At 45.8% G+C, this 18,106-nt stretch overlaps 2 protein-coding genes across 3 annotated transcripts in view; one reads left to right on the top strand and one right to left on the bottom strand.

Moving 5' to 3' along the window:
* LOC120017786 (MHC class II regulatory factor RFX1-like) overlaps positions 1–12,734 on the top strand; it is a 23,402-nt gene extending 10,668 nt beyond the window's left edge. Inside the window, exons 7-17 of the mRNA XM_038960762.1 lie at positions 3,461–3,580; positions 3,827–3,948; positions 6,211–6,329; positions 6,857–6,960; positions 7,114–7,265; positions 9,226–9,323; positions 9,457–9,606; positions 9,919–10,130; positions 10,463–10,616; positions 10,699–10,744; positions 10,845–12,734. Of these exons, the coding sequence (XP_038816690.1) occupies positions 3,461–3,580; positions 3,827–3,948; positions 6,211–6,329; positions 6,857–6,960; positions 7,114–7,265; positions 9,226–9,323; positions 9,457–9,606; positions 9,919–10,130; positions 10,463–10,616; positions 10,699–10,744; positions 10,845–11,005 (1,438 nt within the window). The 3' untranslated portion in view covers positions 11,006–12,734. The remainder of the gene's footprint in view (positions 1–3,460; positions 3,581–3,826; positions 3,949–6,210; positions 6,330–6,856; positions 6,961–7,113; positions 7,266–9,225; positions 9,324–9,456; positions 9,607–9,918; positions 10,131–10,462; positions 10,617–10,698; positions 10,745–10,844) is intronic.
* A 2,118-nt stretch (positions 12,735–14,852) lies between these two features.
* The window catches only part of dcaf15 (DDB1 and CUL4 associated factor 15), a 32,226-nt gene continuing 28,972 nt past the window's right edge, over positions 14,853–18,106 (bottom strand). For both annotated transcript variants that reach the window (XM_038960748.1, XM_038960756.1), the window contains exon 13: positions 14,853–16,533. In XM_038960748.1, the coding sequence (XP_038816676.1) occupies positions 16,478–16,533 (56 nt within the window). In that variant the 3' untranslated portion in view covers positions 14,853–16,477. The remainder of the gene's footprint in view (positions 16,534–18,106) is intronic.

Here is an 18,106-nt window from a genome sequence, read left to right as displayed (position 1 = left end):
CATCTATACAAGCTCATCAGATCTGTCTTCATGGGGCTGAGGACCAGACGCCTGGACACACGGTATGTACGCTATAGATACACACATCTATACAAGCTCATCAGATCTGTCTTCATGGGGCTGAGGACCAGGCGCCTGGGCACACGGTATGTACGCTATAGATACACACATCTATACAAGCTCATCAGATCTGTCTTCATGGGGCTGAGGACCAGGCGCCTGGGCACACGGTATGTACGCTATAGATACACACATCTATACAAGCTCATCAGATCTGTCTTCATGGGGCTGAGGACCAGACGCCTGGGCACACGGTATGTACGCTATAGATACACACATCTATATAACACACACGTCTACAGTTGAAGTCGGAAGTTTACATACACCTTAGCCAAATACATTTAAACTCAGTTTTTCCCAATTCCTGACATTTAATCCTAGTAAAAATTCACTGTTTTAGGTCAGTTAGGATCACCACTTTATTTTAAGAATGTGAAATGTCAGAATAATAGTAGAGAGAATGATTTATTTCAGGTTTTATTTTTTTCATCACATTCCCAGTGGGTCAGAAGTTTACATACACTCAATTAGTATTTGGTAGCATTGCTTTTAAATTGTTTAACTTGGGTCAAACGTTTCGGGTAGCCTTCCACAAGCTTCCCACAATAAGTTCCTCCTGACAGAGCTGGTGTAACTGAGTCAGGTTTGTAGGCCTCCTTGCTCGCACACGCTTTTTCAGTTCTGCCCACAAATTTTCTATAGGATTGAGGTCAGAGCTTTGTGATGGCCACACCAATACCTTGACTTTGTTGTCCTTAAGCCATTTTGCCACAACTTTGGAAGTATGCTTGGGGTCATTGTCCATTTGGAAGACCCATTTAAGACCAAGCTTTAACTTCCTGACTGATGTCTTGAGATGTTGCATCAAAATATCCACATAATTTTCCATCCTCATAATGTCATCTGTTTTGTGAAGTGCACCAGTCCCTCCTGCAGCAAAGCACCCCCACAACATGATGCTGCCACCCCCGTGCTTCACGGTTGGGATGGTGTTCTTTGGCTTGCAAGCCTCCCCCTTTGTCCTCCAAACATAACGATGGTCATTATGGCCAAACAGTTCTATTTTTGTTTCATCAGACCAGAGGACATTTCTCCAAAAAGTACAATCTTTGTCCCCATGTGCAGTTGCAAACCGTAGTCAGGCTTTTTTATGGCGGTTTTGGAGCAGTGGCTTGTTCCTTGCTGAGCGGCCTTTCAGGTTATGTCGATATAGGACTCGTTTTACTGTGGATATAGATACTTTTGTACCTGTTTCCTCCAGCATCTTCACAAGGTCCTTTGCTTTTCACACCAAAGTACGTTCATCTCTTGGAGACAGAACGCGTCTCCTTCCTGAGCGGTATGACGGCTGCGTGGTCCCATGGTGTTTATACTTGCGTACTATTGTTTGTACAGATGAACGTGGTACCTTCAGGCGTTTGGAAATTGCTCCCAAGGATGAACCAGACTTGTGGAGGTCTACAATATTTATTCAGAGGTCTTGGCTGATTTCTTTTGATTTTCCCATGATGTCAAGCAAAGAGGCACTGGGTTTGAATGTAGGCCTTGAAATACATCCACAGGTACACCTCCAATTGACTCAAATGATGTAAATTAGCCTATCAGAGGCTTCTAAAGCCATGACATCATTTTCTGGAATTTTCCAAGCTGTTTAAAGGCACAGTCAACTTAGTGTATGTAAACTTCTGACCCACTGAAATTGTGATACAGTGAAATAATCTGTCTGTAAACAATTATTGGAAAAATGACTTGTGTCATGCACAAAGTAGATGTCCTAACCGACTTGCTAAAACTATAGTTTGTTAACAGTCAACCTACCTCAATCTACCTACCTCATCCCCATATTGTTTTTATTTACTTCTCTGCTCTTTTGCACACCAGTATCACTACTTACACATCATCATCTGCTCGTCTATCACTCCAGTGTTAATCTGCTAAATTGTAATTACTCCGCTACTATGGCCTATTTATTGCCTTACCTCCTCACGCCATTTGCACACACTGTATATAGACTTTCTCTATTGTGTTATTGACTTTACGTTTGTTTATTCCATGTGTAACTCTGTGTTGTTGTTTGTGTCGCACTGCTTTGCTTTATCTTGGCCAGGTCGCAGTTGTAAATGAGAACTTGTCCTAGTCATACTTGTCCTTGTCCTAGTCATCCTAGTCATATTATCATCCATCCTAGTCGTATTATCATCCATCCCAGTCATATTATCATCCATCCTAGTCGTATTATCATCCATCCCAGTCATATTATCATCCCATCCTAGTCATATTATCATCCCATCCTAGTCACATTATCATCCATCCTAGTCACATTATCATCCATCGTAGTCATATCATCCATCGTAGTCATATTATCATCCCATCCTAGTGATATTATCATCCATCGTAGTCATATTATCATCCCATCGTAGTCATATTATCATCCCATCCTAGTCATATTATCATCCCATCCTAGTCATATTATCATCCATCCTAGTCATATTATCATCCCATCCTAGTCATATTATCATCCATCCTAGTCATATTATCATCCATCCTAGTCGTATTATCATCCATCCTAGTCATATTATCATCCATCCTAGTCGTATAATCATCCATCCTAGTCACATTATCATCCATCCTAGTCACATTATCATCCATCGTAGTCATATCATCCATCCTAGTCATATTATCATCCATCCTAGTCGTATTATCATCCATCCTAGTCGTATTATCATCCATCCTAGTCGTATTATCATCCATCCTAGTCGTATTATCATCCATCCTAGTCATATTATCATCCATCCTAGTCACATTATCATCCATCCTAGTCACATTATCATCCATCCTAGTCACATTATCATCCATCCTAGTCATATTATCATCCATCCTAGTCATATTATCATCCATCCTAGTCATATTATCATCCATCCTAGTCATATTATCATCCATCCTAGTCATATTATCATCCATCCTAGTCACATTATCATCCATCCTAGTCACATTATCATCCATCGTAGTCATATCATCCATCGTAGTCATATTATCATCCCATCCTAGTCATATTATCATCCCATCCTAGTCATATTATCATCCCATCCTAGTCATATTATCATCCCATCCTAGTCATATTATCATCCATCCTAGTCATATTATCATCCCATCCTAGTCATATTATCATCCCATCCTAGTCAAACTAGCTTACCTAGTTAAATAAAGGTGAAATATATATACTGTATATATTTTTTTAAATAACAAGATATTTGTGGAGTGGTTGAAAAACGCGTTTTAATGACTCCAACATAAGTGTATATAAACCTCCGACTTCAACTGTATATAACACACCTGTTCCGTAGTGGCAGCAGCAGCTCCTGTAATTGTCATGTAATAATCAGATGACTGTGTGTCTCAGAGGGAACTCTAAGTACCACTACTATGGTCTTCGTATCAAGGCCACCTCCTCTCTGCTCCGTCTGATAGACGACCACCAGCACCTGGCCTTGAGACAGCAACCCTTCTCTCAGAAACACAGGTAGGGGGGTGTCGGTGTCTTCCAGTCTCTCTGTCTCTCTCTTTTTTGTCTCTTTCTCTCTCTCTCTTGTCTCTCTCTCTCTTGTCTCTCTCTCTCTCTCTATCTTTTGTCTCTCTCTCTTGTCTCTCTCTCTCTTGTCTCTCTCTCTGTCTCTCTCTCTCTCTCTCTTTTGTCTCTCTCTCTCTTGTCTCTCTTGTCTCTCTCTCTTTTGTCTCTCTCTCTTTTGACAGCTGTTCTGTCCAATAGGATAAAGCCGGTTCTGAAGGTGGAGGGCATGTCCAATGGGATGTCCCTGGGGGCGGGGCAGCAGCAGGGGGCGGGGCTCAGTGACATCTCAGCTCAGGTGCAACAATACCAGCAGTTCCTGGGTGAGTGGACAGGGACTAGGTACACACACACAGACAGACACACAGACACACAGACAGACACACACAGACACACAGACACACAGGAGCGGAATAGCCTGTCATCTGTCAGACAGCTCGAGAGCAGCTCCTCAAAAAGATGGTACTGGAGTGAAACGCGCCGTTGGAAGCCCAGCCAATGGTACTGGAGTGAAACCCGCCGTTGGAAGCCCAGCCAATGGTACTGGAGTGAAACCCGCCGTTGGAAGCCCAGCCAATGGTACTGGAGTGAAACGCGCCGTTGGAAGCCCAGCCAATGGTACTGGAGTGAAACGCGCCGTTGGAAGCCCAGCCAATGGTACTGGAGTGAAACGCGCCGTTGGAAGCCCAGCCAATGGTACTGGAGTGAAACGCGCCGTTGGAAGCCCAGCCAATGGTACTGGAGTGAAACCCGCCGTTGGAAGCCCAGCCAATGGTACTGGAGTGAAACCCGCCGTTGGAAGCCCAGCCAATGGTACTGGAGTGAAACCCGCCGTTGGAAGCCCAGCCAATGGTACTGGAGTGAAACCCGCCGTTGGAAGCCCAGCCAATGGTACTGGAGTGAAACCCGCCGTTGGAAGCCCTGCCAATGGTACTGGAGTGAAACGTGCCGTTGGAAGCCCAGCCAATGGTACTGGAGTGAAACGCGCCGTTGGAAGCCCAGCCAATGGTACTGGAGTGAAACGCGCCGTTGGAAGCCCAGCCAATGCTACTGGAGTGAAACCCGCCGTTGGAAGCCCAGCCAATGGTACTGGAGTGAAACGTGCCGTTGGAAGCCCTGCCAATGGTACTGGAGTGAAACGCGCCGTTGGAAGCCCAGCCAATGGTACTGGAGTGAAACGCGCCGTTGGAAGCCCAGCCAATGGTACTGGAGTGAAACGCGCCGTTGGAAGCCCAGTCAATGGTACTGGAGTGAAACGCGCCGTTGGAAGCCCAGCCAATGGTACTGGAGTGAAACGTGCCGTTGGAAGCCCAGCCAATGGTACTGGAGTGAAACGCGCCGTTGGAAGCCCAGCCAATGGTACTGGAGTGAAACGCGCCGTTGGAAGCCCAGCCAATGGTACTGGAGTGAAACGTGCCGTTGGAAGCCCAGCCAATGGTACTGGAGTGAAACGCGCCGTTGGAAGCCCAGCCAATGGTACTGGAGTGAAACGTGCCGTTGGAAGCCCAGCCAATGGTACTGGAGTGAAACCCGCCGTTGGAAGCCCAGCCAATGGTACTGGAGTGAAACGTGCCGTTGGAAGCCCAACCAATGGTACTGGAGTGAAACGTGCCGTTGGAAGCCCAACCAATGGTACTGGAGTGAAACGTGCCGTTGGAAGCCCAACCAATGGTACTGGAGTGAAACGTGCCGTTGGAAGCCCAGCCAATGGTACTGGAGTGAAACGTGCCGTTGGAAGCCCAGCCAATGGTACTGGAGTGAAACGCGCCGTTGGAAGCCCAACCAATGGTACTGGAGTGAAACGCGCCGTTGGAAGCCCAGCCAATGGTACTGGAGTGAAACCCGCCGTTGGAAGCCCAGCCAATGGTACTGGAGTGAAACGCGCCGTTGGAAGCCCAGCCAATGGTACTGGAGTGAAACGCGCCGTTGGAAGCCCAGCCAATGGTACTGGAGTGAAACGCGCCGTTGGAAGCCCAGCCAATGGTACTGGAGTGAAACGCGCCGTTGGAAGCCCAGCCAATGGTACTGGAGTGAAACGCGCCGTTGGAAGCCCAGCCAATGGTACTGGAGTGAAACGTGCCGTTGGAAGCCCAGCCAATGGTACTGGAGTGAAACGCGCCGTTGGAAGCCCAGCCAATGGTACTGGAGTGAAACGCGCCGTTGGAAGCCCAGCCAATGGTACTGGAGTGAAACGCGCCGTTGGAAGCCCAGCCAATGGTACTGGAGTGAAACGCGCCGTTGGAAGCCCAGCCAATGGTACTGGAGTGAAACGTGCCGTTGGAAGCCCAGCCAATGGTACTGGAGTGAAACGCGCCGTTGGAAGCCCAGCCAATGGTACTGGAGTGAAACGTGCCGTTGGAAGCCCAGCCAATGGTACTGGAGTGAAACGCACCGTTGGAAGCCCAGGTGCAACACACACACACGTAGTAACAAGAATGTCTCCGTATGTAAATAATGGCATAATCATAGCTAGGAAACATACTAAACCAATGTGAAACACACAGATAAACACATTGTAAATCATCAACGTGTAGTTCCACACATAATAACACAACAATGTAAAGGTTGTTGTTGTTGTTGTCCAGACGCGTCGCGGGCGCTGCCTGAGTTCCCAGAGTTGGATCTGCAGGACAGACCTCTTCCTGACGGGATCATTCCAGAACACATCACAGCCTTCCAACAGCTCTACAGGGAACACTGTGAGGTATACAGTCTACTACGCACTGCTGGCTTGTGGCAGTCTTATGAAGTGTTGTGCCTATTATGTAGGGCTATGTCTGTCTTGATTCCACTAACGATAACGATGATGAGTTGTAGAATCAGCTGTGTTAGTTCCAGGACCAGGATTGGGAAACAGTGTGTTAGCACTGTGTTAGTCTATTGTGGTGTAGTGAAAATGTATGACAATCTTATGTAGTGTTTATGTCTGTCTTATGCAGGGCTTTGTCAGTCTAATGTAGTGTTATGTCTGTCTAATGTATTTCTATCTCTGTCTAATGTAGTGCTTTGTCCAATGTAGGTCTATGTCCTGTTATGTGGGTCAAATGTCATGTTATGTCAGTCTAATGGAGTGTTATGACTTTCTATCTTTCATGTCTGTTAAAATACTATGTCAGTCTACAGGTGTGTTATGTCAGTCTAATGTAGTGTAATGTCAGACAAACGTAGTATTTTATCATTCTTACGTAGTGCTATGTCAGTCTCACGTAGTGCTATGTCATGTCTGTGCAGGCCATTCTGGATGTGATGGTGAACCTGCAGTTCACTCTGGTGGAGACGCTGTGGAAAACCTTCTGGAGGTTCAGCGAGAGCATCGACGCCGACACACTCGGCGTGTGAGTGAAACACACACACACACACACACACACACACACACACACACACACACACACACACACACACACACACACACACGTTCTACATGTCACACATTACATTATAACACACACAATCTAACAAATATTGTGTGTGTGTGTGTGTGCCTCCAGTCATGGTGAGTCAGAGGAGCGTCTACCTAAGTGGTACCTGGTGGTGCTGTGTAAGTACCAGCCAGTTGTTCATTGGACCAGAGACTGTGACAACACACTGTACCAGGCCCTGGTGGAGATCCTCATCCCTGACGTATTACGACCCATCCCCAGTGAGTTATGACACATGACATTAGGTCTACATAACATGACCTTAGAGCTACACAACATGCCATTAGAGCTATATAACATAACATGACATAGGGCTACATGACATTAGAGCTACATAACATGACAGAGCTGCACAACATGACATTAGAGCCACATAACTTGACATTAGAGCCACATAGCATGACATTAGAGCCACATAACATGACATTAGAGCTACATAACTTTACATTAAAGCTATATAACATGATAGAGCTGCACAACATGACATTAGAGCCACATAACTTGACATTAGAGCTACATAGCATGACATTAGAGCCACATTACATGACATTAGAGCCACATAACATGACATTAGAGCCACATAGCATGACATTAGAGCCACATAGCATGACATTAGAGCCACATAACATGACATTAGAGCTACATAACTTTACATTAAAGCTATATAACATGATAGAGCTGCACAACATGACATTAGAGCCACATAACTTGACATTAGAGCTACATAGCATGACATTAGAGCCACATTACATGACATTAGAGCCACATAACATGACATTAGAGCCACATAGCATGACATTAGAGCCACATAGCATGACATTAGAGCCACATAGCATGACATTAGAGCCACATAACATGACATTAGAGCTACATAACTTGACATTAGAGCTACATGACATGCCATTAGAGCTACATGACATAGGGCTACACAACATGACCTTAGAGCTACATGACATGCCATTAGAACTACATGACATGACATAGGGGTACACAACATGACCTTAGAGCTACACGACATGCCATTAGAGACATCTACCAGGTGCATATTATGACCCATCCCCAGTGAGTTATGACACATGACATTAGGTCTACATAACATGACCTTAGAGCTACACAACATGCCGTTAGAGCTATATAACATAACATGACATAGGGCTACATGACATTAGAGCTACATAACATGACAGAGCTGCACAACATGACATTAGAGCCACATAACTTGACATTAGAGCCACATAGCATGACATTAGAGCCACATAACATGACATTAGAGCTACATAACTTTACATTAAAGCTATATAACATGACGGAGCTGCACAACATGACATTAGAGCCACATAACTTGACATTAGAGCTACATAGCATGACATTAGAGCCACATTACATGCCATTAGAGCCACATAACATGACATTAGAGCCACATAGCATGACATTAGAGCCACATAGCATGACATTAGAGCTACATAACTTGACATTAGAGCCACATAACATGACATTAGAGCTACATAACTTGACATTAGAGCTACATGACATGACATTAGAGCTACATGACATGACATAGGGCTACACAACATGACCTTAGAGCTACATGACATGCCATTAGAACTACATGACATGACATAGGGGTACACAACATGACCTTAGAGCTACACGACATGCCATTAGAGCTACACAACATGACATTAGAGCTACATGACATGCCATAGGGCTACACAACATGCCATAGGGCTACACAACATGACATTAGAGCTACATAACTTGACATTAGAGCCACATAACATGACATTAGAGCTACATGACATGCCATTAGAGCTACATGACATGACATAGGGCTACACAACATGACCTTAGCACTACATGACATACCATTAGAGCTACACAACATGACATTAGAGCTACACAACATGCCATTAGAGCTACACAACATGACATTAGAGCTACATGACATGCCATTAGAGCTACACAACATGACATTAGAGCTACACAACATGCCATTAGAGCTACACAACATGCCATTAGAGCTACACAACATGACATTAGAGCTACACAACATGCCATTAGAGCTACATAACATGACATTAGAGCTACATAACACTAAATGACAGTACGTGTAATGTCTTCTAAAACATATGACTACCTACTTCTCTCTCATTTATATTAATCTGCCTCTCTCTCTGTCAGGTGCCTTAACTCAAGCCATCCGTAACTTTGCCAAGAGTCTAGAGATCTGGCTGACAAGCGCCATGATGAACATACCAGAGGAGATGGTCCGCATCAAGGTGTGATCTCTCTCACACACACATGCACGCACGCACGCACGCACACACACACAATACAAACACTCTCCCACAAAACTACATTCCCTCTCCCTTACCCCTCCTCCCCTCCTCTCTCCCTTCCCCTCTCCTCCAGGTGGTGTGTGCGGGAGCATTTGCCCAGACGCTGCGTCGCTACACCAGTCTAAACCACCTGGCCCAGGCAGCCAGGGCCGTCCTCCAGAACACAGCCCAGATCAATCAGATGCTGAGTGACCTCAACAGAGTTGACTTCACCAACGTGCAGGTACGTCTGTCTGGATCCCGTTTAACCACTACCTCTCTCTGTCTGGATACCTTTTAACCACTACCTCTGTCTGTCTGTCTCTCAGTCTTGCTGTCTACCTCTCTCTGTCTGTCTCTCTCTGTCTTGCTGTCTACCTCTCTCTGTCTGTCTCTCTCTGTCTTGCTGTCTACCTCTCTCTCTGTCTGGCTGTCTACCTCTCTGTCTACATGTCTGTCAAGGCACAGATCTGTTCCTCTCTACCTTGCTCTCTCTCTCTCCAACCTATTATCCTGAACCTCTGTCTCCCCTCCTTGACTCCCCCCCCCCCCGTAGGAGCAGGCGTCGTGGGTGTGTGGTTGTGAGGATGGTGTGATCCAGAGATTGGAGCAGGACTTCAAGCAGACGTTACAACAACATAATTCTCTGGAGCAGTGGGCTGCCTGGCTGGACGCCGTGGTCTCCCAGGTCCTAAAGCCTTACCAACACAGCCCTGCAGCCTTCCCTAAGGCTGCCAAGCTCTTCCTGCTGCGATGGAGCTTCTACAGGTGAGAGGGAGGATGTTTGAAGTAAGAGAAAGTGAAGCATTAAAGGCTGTTTGATTTGAATGTACATTTCCCCCTCTTCTTCTCCACTCTTCATTTCTCTCTATACCCCTCCCTGTCTCTCTCTCTCTGTCTCTCTCTCTACCCCCTCCCTGTCTCTCTCTATACCCCTCCCTGTCTCTCTCTACCCCCCTCCCTGTCTCTCTCTAACCCCCTCCCTGTCTCTATGGAGCCTCTAACCCCCTCCCTGTCTCTCTCTAACCCCCTCCCTGTCTCTCTCTAACCCCCTCCCTGTCTCTCTCTACCCCCTCCCTGTCTCTCTCTCCCCTCCCCAGCTCCATGGTGATCAGGGACCTGACTCTCCGTAGTGCTGCCAGCTTTGGCTCCTTCCACCTGATCAGACTGCTGTATGATGAGTACATGTACTACCTGATAGAACACAGAGTGGCCCAGGCTAAAGGAGAGACGCCCATCGCTGTCATGGGAGAGGTACACACACACGGAGCCCAGGGCACAGAAACACACATACCGACACACAGGATGCACTGCTTATTGTCTCTCTCTCTCTCAGTTTGCCAGTGTGGGCAGGAGTCTGAACGGTCAGGACCCTGATAAAGGTAGATGTCTCATCTCTACACTGCAACCCTTCACATGTTCTACATCTCAAATAATGTGGCCACAATAAACCTGTAAACGGTGAATATATCTGTGTCTCAGATGAGGAAGAGGATGAGGAGGAGAGTGATGAAGAGGGGGTAGAGATGACCGTGCCGTCTAACTCCGCTGGTCTGGGAGAGGGGGAGGAGTCACTGGAGCCGCCCGTCAAGCTAGCCAGGACTGACCCCCGGGGACTGTTCAATACCACACACACAGAGTGACTCACACACACCCAACACGCACACACACTGACAACTTAAACACACGCTCTCGACTTCACCGTTGGCTAACACACACACACACACCCTCAATACCACACACACAGAGTGACTCACACACACCCTCAATAACACACATACACACACTCATCCTTTGCCTTAATGATAGTTTGCTATGAGCCCATTTGTGATCCCAATGCCATTAAGTTCCTTATCTGTTCCTGCAACCTCACACACCCTGTTTGTCTGCACCTTGATCTTGTGTGTGTGTGTGTGTGTGTGTGTGTGTGTGTGTGTGTGTGTGTGTGTGTGTGTGTGTGTGTGTGTGTGTGTGTGTGTGTGTGTGTGTGTGTGTGTGTGTGTGTGTGTGTGTGTGTGTGTGAGAGAGAAAGCGAAGGAGAGGTTTCACAGCTTGCCTTTTCATCTCTTTTAGTTATCATGGTTCCTCATCACCTTCATTGTGACATAAGAGACGGTAACCTCTTCACTAGACACACTGGTCCTTCATTGTGACATAAGAGACGGTAAACCCTCTTCACTAGACACACTGGTCCTTCATTGTGACATAAGAGACGGTAACCTCTTCACTAGACACACTGGTCCTTCATTGTGACATAAGAGACGGTAACCTCTTCACTAGACAGGGTAACAGTCTGTTCCAGATCTGACCCCACTAATTAACATCAGCACTAGTGTGGCAACTTGTTGTTGCTGGATGCAGAAACAGCCTTGTACCAATCCAGTGGCTGAGATTCAGTCTGAGGTGTTGTAGCACACTGACCATTTAAAGGTAATGTCTGATTGAGCTGACGTATGCAACATTTACCGTGAATTCAGTCTCCGTGAACACGCTGAGGAACACTGCCTTTAAAAGGGGCACTGTCAACAGAGGTCTAGAACGTACCTCTGATTGAATCCCGACCTATATGTCACTGTCAACAGAGGTTTAGAACGTACCTCTGATTGAATCCCGACCTATATGTCACTGTCAACAGAGGTCTAGAACGTACCTCTGATTGAATCCCGACCTATATGTCACTGTCAACAGAGGTCTAGAACGTACCTCTGATTGAATCCCGACCTATATGTCACTGTCAACAGAGGTTTAGAACGTACCTCTGATTGAATCCAGACCTATATGTCACTGTCAACAGAGGTCTAGAACGTACCTCTGATTGAATCCCGGCCTATATGTCACTGTCAACAGAGGTCTAGAACGTACCTCTGATTGAATCCCGACCTATATGTCACTGTCAACAGAGGTCTAGAACGTACCTCTGATTGAATCCCGGCCTATATGTCACTGTCAACAGAGGTCTAGAACGTACCTCTGATTGAATCCAGACCTATATGTCACTGTCAACAGAATTCTAGAACGTACCTCTGATTGAATCCCGGCCTATATGTCACTGTCAACAGAAGTCTAGAACGTACCTCTGATTGAATCCCGGCCTATATGTCACTGTCAACAGAGGTCTAGAACGTACCTCTGATTGAATCCCGGCCTATATGTCACTGTCAACAGAGGTCTAGAACGTACCTCTGATTGAATCCAGACCTATATGTCACTGTCAACAGAGGTCTAGAACGTACCTCTGATTGAATCCCGGCCTATATGTCACTGTCAACAGAGGTCTAGAACGTACCTCTGATTGAATCCCGACCTATATGTCACTGTCAACAGAAGTCTAGAACGTACCTCTGATTGAATCCCGACCTATATGTCACTGTCTACAGAGGTCTAGAACGTACCTCTGATTGAATCCAGACCTATATGTCACTGTCAACAGAAGTCTAGAACGTACCTCTGATTGAATCCCGGCCTATATGTCACTGTCAACAGAGGTCTAGAACGTACCTGATTGAATCCCGGCCTATATGTCACTGTCAACAGAGGTCTAGAACGTACCTCTGATTGAATCCCGGCCTATATGTCACTGTCAACAGAGGTCTAGAACGTACCTCTGATTGAATCCCGGCCTATATGTCACTGTCAACAGAAGTCTAGAACGTACCTCTGATTGAATCCCGGCCTATATGTCACTGTCAACAGAGGTCTAGAACGTACCTCTGATTGAATCCAGACCTATATGTCACCGTCAACAGAGGTCTAGAACGTACCTCTGATTGAATCCAGACCTATATGTCACTGTCAACAGAGGTCTAGAACGTACCTGATTGAATCCAAACCTACAGTACCAATCAAAAGTTTGGACACACCTACTCATTCAAGGGTTTTTCTTTATTTTTACTATTTTCTACATTGTAGAATAATAGTGAAGACATCAAAACTATGAAATAACACATATGGAATCATGTAGTAACCAAAAAAAGTGTTCAATCAAAATATATTTTATATTTGAGATTCTTCAAAGTAGCCCCCCTTTGCCTTGATGACAGCTTTGTTTTCACTATTATTCTACAATGTAGAAAACGTTTGATTGGTACTGTGTGAGTCAGTCAACCTGCATGGCTATAACCTTCTCTGTCCTCACCTTCTCTGTCCTCACCTTACCCACCCACTGTCCTAACGGCCATAGAAAGAGAGAGAAGGGGAGAGATTTACTGTGTTTGTCCTAGCCAGGTGTAGAGTTGTTACAGCAGTCTCTCTTCAGTCCTGATGATGTTCACTGACCACTTCTTACAGTGTGTCCCAAACGGCATCCTATCGGTACTTACACAGGGCACCATTTAGGACGTATGAATATGTTAATAGCCCTCCGTGTAACGAGACTGACGGGGTCTTGATGTATTGAAATCAAGTGATCAGTCCGACGCTCTAACAGTAGTGTCCTGATGTAGTTCAGAGGATGGTGTGTAACGGCCGATACAGGGCAGCATTCAGAAAGATACGTTTTGGTGTATTTTTAGGCTAACTAAGAGATGACCTGTGCCTTGTAGAGCTAGACAATGCTTGTGTTTGCATCTCAAATGGCACCCTGTTCCCTGTATAGTGCACTTTTTTGGACCGGAGCCCTATTGACCATGGTCAAAAGTAGTGCACTATATAGGGAGCCATTTGGAAGACAACCTGTGTTTTTAATTAGATCTGATGAATAAATGAAAGTGTTTCTAAACCTGTCTGCTGACTTGTACAATCTGACATTTGTTCCTGACTCTTTGGTAATGTATTGTTATTAGAATGTTATGAGTTATAGCAGGCATATGTAGTGTCATAAGAGAGAGGGGGCAGCCATAATGCATCCTGCTTATATCCCATTCATTTGTCCCTCCATCCTCATGCGTCATTCATCCACGCACACAACAGTGATATCCCACCAGCAGGATACAGACCTTCACTAATCTGTGATTGGGCAACAAGGACAAGGTCAGAACTCACACCAACCAATCAGGTTGGCAGAGCAAGAGCACATGCAATGTTGTATCCATGGAAACCTTAACTGCCAGCTCGTTGAATCAGCAAAAAGTCACCATATTTAGTACAGATCAGTGAATGTGTATTTGTAATATATATATTTCTGTAGAAATAGATGTGACTATCATATTTATTGACCCATTATGGCCTTATTTCAACAGTATGTGTAGCATATTTTGATGTACTATCCAGAGTATTTAGCTACTGTATAATCACATAAGATTTCTAGTATATGTTTTGTAGACCTTTGTATTGAATCCCTGTGCCTAGAGTTTGTAGTTTTATTATCATTACCCAGTGAGCACAAGACAGAGGTCTTTTCAAACATCTTGTACTCAGTAGTTGCTCCAGAAAGACGTGATACCAGCCCAACCTTTAGCCATTAAATGGAAAAGATACAAGTGTTTCCCCTCTTCAGTCTCTTAAAATGTAACCAAGTGTTTTTCCTTCACACACAGGAAACAGAGCCACACACAAGGTGAATCATTTATTTGTATCAAAAAATAGTCAAGTGAACCATGCTCTCTCCGTCCAGTCTGTTAAAATACAGCCAGATAATAACAAGTTGCTTAACTCCATATCCCATAAGCCTCTGCTCCATCTAGGGTTGTAACTTTCCTAAAAAGATTCCTGGGATGAAGGACTAATCTGGAATCCTTCAACCAGGATTTCTAGAAAACTTTCCCAAAATTCCCAGGTTAACTCCATCACATACAAATACATTTATAAAGGGGACAATCTGAACTGACACCCTATGTAGTGCACTACTTTTGACCAAAGCCCTATGAGAGTTTGAGGCTCTGGACAAAACGTAGTGCACTACATAGGGAGCCATTTTGGACGCAACCAAGAAGAAATCTGTCAACGGTAAAATAAGGGTGTACACAGGGTGTATGGTGAAGTTGCCCTTAGACACTGATCTGCGGTCAGTTTTACAATCCCCCCCCACTAATGGTTAAGGTTAGGATTGGGGGAGGGGAAGCTGATCCTAGATCTGTACTTAGGGGGAACGTCAGTCACTCCAGAGCGACAAATAACAGGATTGGTTCCAGTTCATGTGTAGGCTCTGTCGCAATCAGACAGACATGGAGATTCAGACCTGGATAAAACCAGATGAAACTGGACAGAGCTGGTTTAGAGGAGTGGCCTTTAGGTTCCCGAGAACAGCAGCAGAATCTCGGAGGAATACATACCTCTCTCACACACAGTCATAAAACGGAAAATTACACCAAACAAACTAAAAACCCGCAGTAAAATCATCTTTGTTCAGTCCAGCTCTGGATCCATGGGTGCAAATTATGTCACATTATATAGTCAAACAAAAACAGAACAGGTGGAAAACACACTGAATGCCTCGTTTCTTCCATCCTCCAACATCACACACAGAGGCAGGTGCACAGATTCAAATTGGCGACATGTCGTCATTGAGTCATGACAATATGGCATCCTATTCCCTAAATCAGGGGTATCCAACTCTGACCTCGTAGGCCCTACGAGGTCCGGAGCTTTCTGTTCTACCTCACACACACCTGGTGTCCCAGGTCTAAATCAGGGGTATCCAACTCTGACCCTACGAGATCCGGAGCCTGCTCGCTTTCTGTTCTACCTGATCTTTAAATTGCACACACACACCTGGTGTCCCAGGTGTAAATCAGGCCCTGATTAGAGGGGAACAGTGGAACTGGTTTCCAGGTCTAAGTCAGGCCCTGATTAGAGGGGAACAGTGGAACTGGTTTCCAGGTCTAAGTCAGGCCCTGATTAGAGGGGAACAGTGGAACTGGTTTCCAGGTCTAAGTCAGGCCCTGATTAGAGGGGAACAGTGGAACTGGTTTCCAGGTCCAGAATGGAGTCTGAAGTTCCTATATAGAGCACTACTTCTCACCAGAGTCATGAAGGGAAACAGTCTAATGTAGTGCACCACATGTGGAATAGGGTGCCATTTGGGAGGAAACCTATGACTGTTACTGTAGCAGCTGAACAGGCTTACTGTATGTGGATGGGTGTGTGTCGATGGGTGTGTGTCGGTGTGTGGATGGGTGTGTGTCGGTGTGTGTGTGACAGTCTGAGGCTCTGGTGTCAGGACACCCCTCTGTTGTCCCTCATAGAATGATCCAGGTGCTCCGGTCGCTGTCAGCTAACACCTGTAGAGAGGAACCTAGACAGAAGAGAGGGGGACAAACAGAAAAATAAATGAGATTTGAAGAATTCATTTACATAGAGTGTCTCTGTGTTTCATTTAACCCTTATTTTACCAGGTCAGTTGACTGAGAAAACATTCTCATTTACCACAACAACCCAGAGAATAGTTACAGGGGATAGGAGGGGGGATGAATTAGACAATTGGAAGCTGGGGATGATTAGGTGGCCATGATGGTATGAGGGCCAGATTGGGAATTCAGCCAGGAAACCAGGGCACCCCTACTAATAGTTACAGGGGATAGGAGGGGGGATGAATTAGCCAATTGGAAGCTGGGGATGATTAGGTGGCCATGATGGTATGAGGGCCAGATTGGGAATTCAACCAGGGCACCCCTACACCCCTACCCTATCTACGATAAGTCCCATGGGATCTTTAGTGACCACAGTTTAACGTCCCATCGGAAAGACGGCACCCTACACAGGGCAATGTCCCCAATCACTGCCCTGGGGCATTTGGATATAGTTTTTTAGACCAGAGGAAAGAGAGGATCCTATTGGTCCTCCAGCAGCATCTGGTCTCCCATCCAGAAGCAAGCCAGCAGTGGGATGCAGGGTGGTATGCTGCTGACCCGTGTTAGAGTACAAAACATTAAGGACACCTTCATTCCATGACAAACTGACCAGGTGAAAGCTATGATCCCTTATTGATGTCACTTGTTAAATTCACATTAAATCAGTGTAGGTGAAGGGGAGGAGACGGGTTAAAGAAGGATTTTTAAGCTTTGAGCCATGGAGTGTGTATGTGTGCTATTCAGAGGGTGAATGGGCAAGACAAAATATTTAAATGCCTTTGAATGGGTTATGGTAGTGGGTATGGTAACGGGTATGGTAGTGGGTATGGGGTATGGTAACGGGTATGGGGTATGGTAGTAGGTATGGGGTAAGGTAACGGGTATGGCAGTAGGTATGGGGTATGGTAGTGGGTATGGGGTATGGCAGTAGGTATGGTAAGGGGTATAGTAGTGGGTATGGGGTATGGTAGTGGGTATGGTAATGGGTATGGCAGTAGGTATGGGGTATGGTAGTGGGTATAGTATTGGGTATGGGGTATGGTAGTAGGTATGGTAGTGGGTATGGGGTATGGTAGTAGGTATGGGGTATGGTAGTAGGTGTGGTAGTAGGTATGGGGTATGGTAGTAGGTATGGTAGTAGGTGTGGTAGTAGGTATGGGGTATGGTAGTAGGTATGGTGGTAGGTGTGGTAGTAGGTATGGGGTATGGTAGTAGGTATGGTAGTAGGTATGGGGTATGGTAGTGGTATGGGTTATGGTAGTAGGTATGGTAGTAGGTATGGGGTATGGGTTATGGTAAGGGTATGGTAGTGGGTATGGGGTATGGTAACGGTTATGGGGTATGTTAGTGGGTATGGGGTATGGTAGTAGGTATGGGGTACGGTAACGGGTATGGTAGTAGGTATGGGGTATGCTAGTGGGTATGGGGTATGGTAGTGGGTATGGTAAGGGGTATAGTAGGGGTATGGTAGTATGTATGGGGTATGCTAGTGGGTATTGGGGTATGCTAGTGGGTATG

Source organism: Salvelinus namaycush, chromosome 2 (assembly GCF_016432855.1).
Source record: "Salvelinus namaycush isolate Seneca chromosome 2, SaNama_1.0, whole genome shotgun sequence".
NCBI lineage: Eukaryota > Metazoa > Chordata > Actinopteri > Salmoniformes > Salmonidae > Salvelinus > Salvelinus namaycush.
Note: the sequence above shows the minus strand (reverse complement) of the source record. Positions and strands in the feature narration are given on the sequence as shown.